Raw genomic sequence first — 10686 nt, forward strand, 5'->3', positions numbered from 1 at the left:
CAACCTCAGATACGCAGATGATACCACCCTAATGGCAGAAAGCAAAGAGGATCTCAAGACCCTCTTGTTGAGGGTGAAAGTGGAGAGTGCAAAGCTGGTTTGAAACTCAACATTAAAAAAACGAAGATCATGGCATCTGGCCCCATCACTTCCTGGCATATAGAAGGGGAAGAAATGGAAGCAGTGAGAGATTTTATTTTCTTGGGCTCCAAGATGACCGCAGACTGTGACTTTAGCCATGAAATTAAAAGACACTTGCTCCTTGGGAGGAAAGCTATGGCAAATCTAGACAGCATAGTAAGAAGCCTTGCTGACAAAGGTCCGTCTAATCAAAGCTATGGTTTTCCCAGTAGTAACATATGGCTGTGAGAGCTGGACTATAAGGAAGGCTGAGCGCCGAAGAATTGATGCTTTTGAACTGTGGTGCTGGAGAAGACTCTTACGAGTCCCCTGGACTGCAAGGAGGTGAAATCAGTCCATCCTAAAGGAAATCAACCCTGAGTGCTCATTGGAAGGACAGATACTGAAGCTGAAGCTCCAATATTTTGGCCACCTAATGCGAAGAGACCCCTTCATGGATCACTGCCTTGTTGTGGCGAAGGGGCTTGCGTAACTCAGTGAAGCCATAAGCTATGCCGTGCAGGGCCACCCAAGACGGACAGGTCATGGCAGAGAGTTCTGACAAAATGTGGTCCACTGGAGAAGGAAATGGCAACCCACTCCAGTATTCTTGCCAAGAAAACCCCATTGAACGTATCACAAGGCTAAAAGATATGACGCCGGAAGATGAGCCCCTCAGGTCGGAAGGTGTCCTATATGCTACTGGGGAAGAGCAGAGGGTATTTCCAAGTAGCGCCAGAAAGAGTGAAGCGGCTGGGCCAAAGCCAAAAGGACACTCAGCTGTGTCTGGTGGTGAAAAGAAAATCCGATGCTGTAAAGAACAATATTGTTTAGGAACCTGGAATGTCAGATCAATGAATCAAGGTAAGCTGGAGGTGGTCAAACATGAGATGGCAAGATTGAACATCGACATCTTGGGAATCAGCGAACTAATATGGACAGGCATGGGCGAATTTAATTCAGGTGACCATCATATCTACTATTGTGGGCAAGAATCCCTTAGAAGAAATGGAGTAGCACTCGTAGTCAACAAAAGGGTGGGAAAAGCAGTACTGGGGTACAATCTTAAAAATGATAGAATGATCTCAGTACGAATCCAAGGCAAACCATTCAACATCACAGTAATTCAAGTCTATGCCCCAACCACTGAGGCCGAAGAAGCTGAGGTTGATCGGTTCTATGAAGACCTACAACACCTTCTAGAACTAACACCAAAAAAAAGATGTCCTCTTCATCATAGGGGATTGGAATGCTAAAGTAGGAAATCAAGAAATCACTGGGATAACAGGCAGGCATGGCCTTGGTGTACAAAATGAAGCAGGACAAAAGCTAATAGAGTTTTGCCAAGAGAACATGCTGATCATAGCAAACACTCTTTTCCAACAGCACAAGAGGCGACTCTACACATGGACGTCACCAGATGGTCAATATCGAAATCAGATTGATTATGCCCTTTGCAGCCAAAGATGGAGAAGCTCCATACAGTCAGTAAAAACAAGACCTGGAGCTGACTGTGGCTCAGATCATGAGCTGCTTCTTGCAAAATTTCGTCTTAAATTGAAGAACGTCGGGAAAACCACTAAACCGTTCAGGTATGACCTAAATCATATCCTTGATGAATATACAGTATTCATCAGTGGAGGTGAGGAATAGATTTCAGGGATTAGACCTGATAGACAGAGTGCCTGAGGAACTATGGACGGAGGTCCGTAACATTGTTCAGGAGGCAGCAACTCAATCCATCCCAAAGAAAAAGAAATGCAAGAAAGCCAAGTGGCTGTCTGATGAGGCTTTACAAGTAGCTCACGAAAGAAGGGAAGCGAAAAGCAAGGGAGAAAGGGGAAGATATACCCAACTGAATGCAGAGTTCCAGAGAATAGCAAGGAGAGACAAGAAGGCCTTCTTAAATGAACAATGCAAAGAAATTGAGGAAAACAACAGAATGGGAAAGACTAGAGATCTCTTCAAGAAAATTGGAGATCTCAAGGGAACGTTTTGTGCAAAGACGGGCATGATAAAGGACAAAGAAGGCAGGGACCTAACAGAAGCAGATGAGATTAAGAAGAGGTGGCAAGAATACACAGAAGAACTATACAGGAAAGATCTGAATGTCCCTGATAGCCATGATAGTGCGGTCACTGAACTTGAGCCGGACATCCTAGAGAGTGAAGTCAAGCGGGCCTTTGGAAGCATTAGTAACAACAAAGCTAGCGGAGATGACAGTATTCCAGCCGAGCTATTTAAAATCCTAAAAGATGATGCTGTTAAAGTGCTGCATTCAATATGTCAACAAATCTGGAACACTCAACAGTGGCCACAAGACTGGAAAAGGTCAGTTTACATTCCACTTCCAAAGAAGGGCAACGCCAAAGAGTGTTCAAACTACCGCACAATTGCGCTCATTTCACATGCCAGCAAGGTGATGCTCAAAATCCTACAAGCTAGGCTTCAGCAGTATGCGAACCGAGAACTACCGGAAGTACAAGCTGGGTTTCGAAGAGGCAGAGGAACTAGAGATCAAATCGCCAACATTCGCTGCATCATGGAGAAAGCAAGAGAATTCCAGAAAAACGTCTATTTCTGCTTCATTGACTACGCTAAAGCCTTTGATTGTGTGGATCACAACAAACTGTGGCAAATTCTTAAACTGATGGGAGTACCAGACCACCTTACCTGTCTCCTGAGAAACCTGTACGAGGGTCAAGAAGCAACAGTAAGAACCAAAGATGGAACAACCGATTGGTTCAAAATTGGGAAAGGAGTACGACAAGGCTACATATTGTCACCCTGCTTATTTAACTTATATGCAGAGTACATCATGAGAAATGCCGGGTTGGATGAATCAGAGGTCGGAATTAAGATTGCTGGGAGAATTATCAACAACCTCCGATATGCAGACGATACCACCCTAATGGCAGAAAGCGAAGAGGATCTCAAGAGCCTCTTGTTGAGGGTGAAAGAGGAGAGTGCAAAAGCTGGTTTGAAACTCAACATTAAAAAAACGAAGATCATGGCATCTGGCCCCATCACTTCCTGGCATATAGAAGGGGAAGAAATGGAAGCAGTGACAGATTTTACTTTCTTGGGCTCCAAGATCACCGCAGACGGTGACTGTAGCCATGAAATTAAAAGACGCTTGCTCCTGGGGAGGAAAGCTATGGCCAACCTAGACAGCATAGTAAGAAGCAGAGACATCACCTTGCCAACAAAGGTCCGTCTAATCAAAGCTATGGTTTTCCCAGTAGTAATGTATGGCTGTGAGAGCTGGACTATAAGGAAGGCTGAGCGCCGAAGAATTGATGCTTTCGAACTGTGGTGCTGGAGAAGACTCTTACGAGTGCCCTGGACTGCAAGGAGGTCATATCAGTCCATCCTAAAGGAAATCAACCCTGAGTGCTCATTGGAAGGACAGATAATGAAGCTGAAGCTCCAATATTTTGGCCACCTAATGCGAAGAGAAAACTCCCTGGAAAAGACCCTGATGCTGGGAAAGACTGAAGGCAAAAGGAGAAGGGGACGGCAGAGGATGAGATGGCTAGATAGCATCACGGATGCAATGAATATGAACTTGAGCACGCTCCGGGAGAGAGCGCAGGACAGGAAGGCCTGGCGTGCTATGGTCCATGGGGTCACGAAGAGTCGGACACGACTGAACGACTGAACAACAACAACAATGCGAAGAGAAAACTCTCTGGAAAAGACCCTGATGCTGAGCAAGACTGAAGGCAAAAGGAGAAGGGGATGGCAGAGGATGAGATGGCTAGATAGCATCACTGATGCAATGAATATGGACTTGAGCGTGTTCCGGGAGAGAGCGGAGGACAGGAAGGCCTGGTGTGCTATGGTCCATGGGGTCACGAAGAGTCGGACACGACTGAACGACTGAACAACAACAGCAACAACAAACTATGTTGAAATTGTTTGATTCCCAGCTTTTACAAATACCTCAGAAACACATGCTATATGAAGCTAGTGCCGACTGTTCCGATAAAACATATTTCTAAAAAGCAAAGATGGTTCAATCTTTTGTGCTGCTCCTGAGATGGATTAAATGTCAGATCTGTATGGTTATCCATGTAGGTTTGCAAACTTAGTGTGCTTGAGGAATGCTATGCCTGTTCTACACCATTAACATCTTGTTCAGTTCATGCCCAAATTGTAATAAATTATCATTGGGTATGTAGCCGAGCAGAGTGTTTTGTGTCTTTGAATCAGCTGAGTTGTGTAGCTATGAACTGGGAAATGCGACTTTAAGAGAACAACGTTTAGCAACAAGGTGTTGAGGCAGTAGAGTGGGATTCATTTGGTGTTGATGTGACTGGTTTATCAAAGTACTTCTATCATTTAGCCCTCAGTCATTTCCCCCTTTTTTGCTTTTTAAAATATACCAGAAGACATTTGAAGCATTCAATAGAAAATCACTTTGCAGAGGACCGGTAGTTAGTCTAAAATGTACACTTAAATGAATATTACATTTCCATATATTTTTTTAAAGATGGAATGGAGTAATTCAACATTTTTAAAGATAGAACAGCATAATTCAACATTATTTCATTCCTAGCTACCATTTATGAGAAGATAAGTACAAATTGCAACTGCAGATTCTGAGGACATTGTGCTGAAACAGCAGCTCATAGCAGAAGTATAAGAGTGGCCTTATCCCTTCAGGAGTACTTTGATTCTGGGCAAATGCAGACAGCCATTTACCACACTGTGTATGTAAGCTGCTCTACCATATTGTTCTGCTCAGTACCATATTTCTGTTTCCCAACTTCTGTAGATTTCTGTTGATAATATGCTAAAATTATCGGTATGAATTGGCAGGATGATGCAAATGACAATTTCTTGGTTTCATACTCGCCTTAATAAGTAACCACTTGCTAAATCATCATCTGTATTCACCCACAGTTAACAGTCCAAAGAGAGGATGTTTCTTCTAAACCATGTGCTTACCTTAATTATGTGGCAGAGAAAACAGGTGGGAATTAAAAGTAGCATAAATTAATCCATCCCAAATGCAGTTACTCAGCAGTCTTCAGATGGAAACATCAGCCCAGTATTCAAAATGATCAGTGATGTTTGGCTATAGGAATTGTACACAAAACTACAAAAAGAACTTGGAGTTACCCAGGCTGAATGGTTTAGAGAACGTATTGACAATATTGAAGCCAAATCAAGAATCTAATAAAAGAATGAGAATTTGGCAAGGATGTGATACTTGTGGGGATGATGTGCCGAGTTTAGGAGGAGAGGGAGTTCACTGATGGTTGTGCAGCCATGGAACACATCTGACAGTGCTGTCATTTCCAACCTGCTGATCATCTTCTTGCGTTTTTGTGCTGTGCCATCATCAGATGCTTGGAAGAGAGTAGGCAATAGCACTTCTGTATTTTTTTCAGGCAGCCTGTTAGTAGTCCAGTGAATGCTGGGAGGGGTGTTGGATATGCGCATAAAGGAGTTGTAATAAAGTTAATGACTGGGTTCACACGATCAAGGAAGGAAAATAAGCCATCATAGCTTATCCCCCGAACCCCCCCCCCCGGTGTGCCTGTTGTATTACCATAATTATCTTTGCCAGGTGTTGTTTGATGTGTCGTTCGAATCCTGCGAGAGTGTATATAAACCACTCTAGAACCCATGGCTTCTAGGCTTGTGGGGTGGTTTGTAGCCCACCCTCTCTGCGCACCCTCACCAGGTTCAAATGATTCAATAAACAGCACCTGGAGAGTGTAATTATGGTAATGATGCGGTGAACAACTGGCACGTGTGGAGTAGGAAAATAAACTACGATGGCTTATTTTCCTTCCCCAATTGTGCGAACCAGCCAATGTCTTTGATCCAGAGTCCAACTTCTACTATATTTAAAAGAATTCAAACAGAATCATAACCCACTTGAGTATCTATGAGCATATTCTAGGGTTATTTTCTTGCTCTTTTACATTACGTGCTCTGACATGTAGAATGCCAGCTTCATGCAAACCCAGTCATTAACTTCATTTCAACTCTTTTACCCATATCAAACACCACTCCCAGCACTTACTTTTTTCTCCCAGTTGCATTGATTTTCAACTTCACTGAAGTTTGGTACTTGCTGAAACTAAAGGACCTAAAGGACACGCCTTTAGAAAAAACATGCAGGTACAGTCGTCTGAGGACTGCACCTTTTGAAAAGCCTAGTGTGAAATCCCCTGTTTGAATGCTTCTTGCTGTCATAAAATCCCTTTCCATGAAAAGCTAGTATATCAGGTAGGAGGGATCTAGTATAGCCTTCTCCATGATAACGTTAGTTTCCTAACTAGTCTTATGGAAGGGTTTTGTTTTCATTCTGCATTTTGGCACAGAGTGAGCATTCAAACATGCAATTTCACCTGTTTTCTAAAATAGCTCACTTTGTCCTATAAAAGCTGTATTACATACTTTTCTGAAGGTGTAGGTCACCTCTCTGTTTCAAATTGGGACTGTCTGGCACAGGGAGAGTTGTAGTATTTTGACTCAAACACGTTAATGTTGTAGTGTATCATGATAAAGAACAAGGAAATGCTGTAGTGATGGAGGAGTGTGTATGTTTTATGTGTTTCTAGATATTTCTAGAGTTCCTATTAGAAATATTTGCATATTCCTATTTGCATGCATATGCCACAATTCTGCATGCAGGCATGCATGTTTAAAATCTGTGGATCTTAAATGTATATAACTGAAAGCAGGGCTGGAGCCTTTGTGTATACTTCTGTTATGTAGCATTCCTCTCGCTAAATGGTGTTCAGGGTGCTAGATATAACAATAATCAAATACATTAAGTCATATTAAAATAATGTAATGTTATATGGCCTTAATCTCTTATGACATTGTATTTGATTATAGACAAGGTGTAGGCAAGGAAAACCACTGTCAACCTTTATTTCTTGCTTCAGCGTATGTAGTGAGCTTCTGCAGTTGAGACTGTAATGTGATTATGGGTAAAATAAGCACCATGGCTCTTTGGTCCTCTACTAACTTATAGCTCCTCATGCCCTGTATGTCTTGCATTATTACATGCTGATACAAGCCCTTATTAACAGAACAAATTGAAACATGAAGTTAGACATGCAAATAAATAATACACGTATAATTAAATAAATCAGTCCCATAATGTGCTAGGGATGCAAACAATTTTAAGCCCCAAGCACTCACTACTTTAAGTGGTGAATTAGTTTCTGCCTGTGGTTTTTTAGAATGTTAAGCTTCCTTTCAGTGATACTCCCGTTACAGGTTCTGTATCCAAATAAAGAAAGTTTAGTATAATCATGTCTGATTGAAGAATTAAAATGTGTCTGTGTGTGGGAGGTGGCAGGAGGGGGAGAAAACAGTTGTATAACATTTGATGTCATACTTAAGATAGGTAGATGCTTGCAACTGCTTTCCCACTTCTGTGGACGTGGCAGATACTTGCATTTTGTTTGCTCCTGTGGATGTTTGTGTGCTATTGAAATGAATGGCAAAATAACATGGTAGAGCTCTCCATCTGCATTAAATGACAGTGAAGTCTCTGGTCTTTCTTAAAACTTACAGGTAGTTAACTTGGTGCTGATATACTATCAAATTACTTCATGTGCATCAGTTCTGCTAAAAGGGCTTGCCAGGTTCTTGCTTAGAGATCTTCATAAAGACCTTAAGAGTGTGACAGCAGCTGCAGATCAGCACCCGCTTATTTGCATATGGAACATGTCATCGATAATACATAAGACAAGGTCTTAAAAGTCAGAAGAACAGCTAGTGACATTGATATCAATTGTACTTAATAGACCTCATAAGGAAACTAGTCAATGTTATCACATGAAACTGACAGCTGTCATTACAGTACAATACATGTCTTTAATGTAGTGGCTTTATGTAAATGTGACCCTGGTTTTGCTTTCCATATTTTTCCTTCTGTTATAGCCTGAATTGCAAAGAGATTAATTTTACTTCCTTTACTATTCACAGAGGGTGACGAGACCGGAGTGATGGATAATCTTCTTGAGGCACTGCAATCTGGGGCAGCATTCAGGGATCGCAGGAAACGAATGCCAAGAACTCAGGGTAGGACATTTATTGAATCGTTTGGGAGGAAATATATCTAGAGTTCAAAGTCAGGGATTGGACGTCTATTTAGGGAACACTTTTATGAGTTTCAGTGGAAATCTTTTTTGGCTCAGGTGTGAAATCTCAGAAGGGCATATTTATATGCAATTACAAGTTTTAATATGGTAATTGTAATAATTGTAGACTGCAAAGAAAAAAAGCACAAGAGGCTCCCATTGGGCCAGCATGTCACAATAACCCACAATGGGTTGTTCTAGGATTATCCAAGATTTGTTTAACCTTCAAATAACCCACGATGCCTAGGTTCACGCAGCATGACAAACCATGGTGTACCCCCACTGCAGCTTGCATATTCAAAATGGCAGCCAGTCCACATCTTGCAGTCCTGTAGGTGAATTAACCCACAGTGGCTTACTGTGATGTGCAAAGTCACAGTGTTTGATACAGCATTAAATAAATATAAATCAACACTCTGTAACTTGTGGAACATCATTGAAACCATCAGTATAATTACATTGACTGAAGTCCTTAGACACTGGGAACTGTGAATCCTAATGTTTATTATTGTTTCCCATTTTGTATTGCTGGTTGCACTATATCAGCAGTCTGCATATTTTTATTTAAAATATATAGTCTGCTTTATGTATTTATGTCAAGTGGCTACTGGCCCAGGACTAGTCTGAAAAGCAGACTTTTATTGGATTTCCTTACATTTCCTATCTTAAAAAAACAAGCATCTTATGAGGGGGCATGGTGGGAAAGCATAATACAACCTTCATGGGAAAGAGAAGAAAAGATTTGAAGGTGAAAGAGGAATTAGCTGGAGAGTCTATAGTCTGGCTGGAGGCACAAATGGGAGAAATGGGGGAATGGGGAGAGGAAATGAAGAGGGCTAATAGCAAATATTCAAAGCCAGTGAGGAAAACAAGTAGAGATGATATGTAAATTTCCTTGGGTATTAAAATATGTAGACAGGAGTAAAGATGTGGTGCTTCCATTTAAGGATTAAGAGATTAAGCTCTGCAGGTAGATATCGTAGCCACTAGCTCTAACTCACAATGGGTACATTCTATGGTAACTCCTTCATGTTGAAAGTTAGATTTAAAAATGTTGACAGATGCAAAACACTTTAGTTTCAGCATTTTTCACAACTTGACATGATTCCATCTATTTATTTATTTATATATATATATGAGAGAAAAATGTATGTCTAGATGTATTTCATAACTCTTAAATTATTTTTTTATAGTATGGTCTTCTGAAAGTTATGGTCTTGATGATAACTCTTGCCTCCAGAACTAAAAATGGAATTGCCTCTCTCTGTCTCTGTCTGTCTGTCTGTCTGTCTGTCTCTCTCTCTCTCTCTCTCTCACACACACACACACACACACAATTTGTCACTGGCAATACTATACTGACACTTTATTTTACATTGGTATTTTGAGTTCTCCTGAATAAAATTGTGAAAGTATATATAGTGGGAGAGAAACCCTTGCCCATTGCTATATTTGTTTAAGATATTAATTTTAGTAAAGTACACACTAACACAGAGATCTAGCTGAGTTGGTTCAAATATAATGCTAAACCCTGGTGACATGTGTGCAAGTAATGATGAACCTCAGGCTCCCCTTTGGCCTTCCCTCATGTTCTGTGACTAGAAGTATCTGGTTTGCGGCAGATCATAGGCTACTGTTTCATCCAAACCTGGCAAATGATGGTTTAAGCAGCTCTTAATTTACTTGCAAACCACAGTTTGTTTTCCACAAACCAGGATCAGAAACATATCATTATGGTGCATGCGTGAGAGGGGGGAAGGCGGTTGTGGACGAACCCCAAAGACCCGTGATGGCACGTGTGTTTGTGACACAGGGATGGGAGGTATAATGTACCACCTGAATAAAACAATAGATTGAATTGTACATTCTAAAAGATCCTAATAGAACAGCAATTTCATGCCTCCCTATCCCAGGAGACCCATTGTTTGGTCCTCGTGTAGTTAGCCTCATTGGTCATAGTTTGGATGGAGAAAGTTGCCTCCATCTTGTTTCAGCTCCTGAAAGTGCAAAGAATTTTAACCATGGGACAATTGGTACAGGCTTCTTATGCGATCTTGCAAAATCATAGACTGTCAACAAATTTGATTATTTCAGAAGATTATCAAGAGTCCTCTGGGAGGTGCAACTGAATCCAGTTTCAATTTATGGAAATTGTATTAGCTAAAATGTTTTTGATAGGTACATATATAAGACAGAATGCTCCGTGGTGTAAAGGAGAATTTTCTTTGATGAGACAAGGAAGTATGTTTCATTTAGCTTCCTTACTGTCTAATCTGTTTATGCCATCTGGTATTTTCACAAATGGTCTATATGCATAAATTCAGATAAGTTGTAGTATTGATCCCACCATAATGTATTGTAAATGTCATTGATTACTCTGTACGTTTTAAAGATGTGTTATGTCAAAACCCAGGAGCTTCACATGCAGGTGCCCATAAAGAAGTGTGCA

General features: G+C 41.1%; 1 protein-coding gene across 10 annotated transcripts in view; it reads left to right on the forward strand.

Annotated features, from left to right (window-relative positions):
• Positions 1 to 10686, forward strand: part of DIAPH2 (diaphanous related formin 2) — a 503126-nt gene that overhangs the window by 349304 nt on the left and 143136 nt on the right. For all 10 annotated transcript variants that reach the window (XR_014784817.1, XR_014784816.1, XM_084813816.1 and 7 more), the window contains one exon: positions 8083 to 8178. Coding sequence is in view for 8 of the 10 variants with exons in the window: in XM_084813816.1 (XP_084669942.1) it covers positions 8083 to 8178 (96 nt within the window). In the remaining 2 variants the exon portion in view is untranslated. The remainder of the gene's footprint in view (positions 1 to 8082; positions 8179 to 10686) is intronic.

Source organism: Heloderma suspectum, chromosome 9, assembly GCF_057233095.1.
Source record: "Heloderma suspectum isolate Gila_16-S chromosome 9, 16-S_ref, whole genome shotgun sequence".
In the NCBI taxonomy this organism is placed as follows: Eukaryota; Metazoa; Chordata; class Lepidosauria; order Squamata; family Helodermatidae; genus Heloderma; species Heloderma suspectum.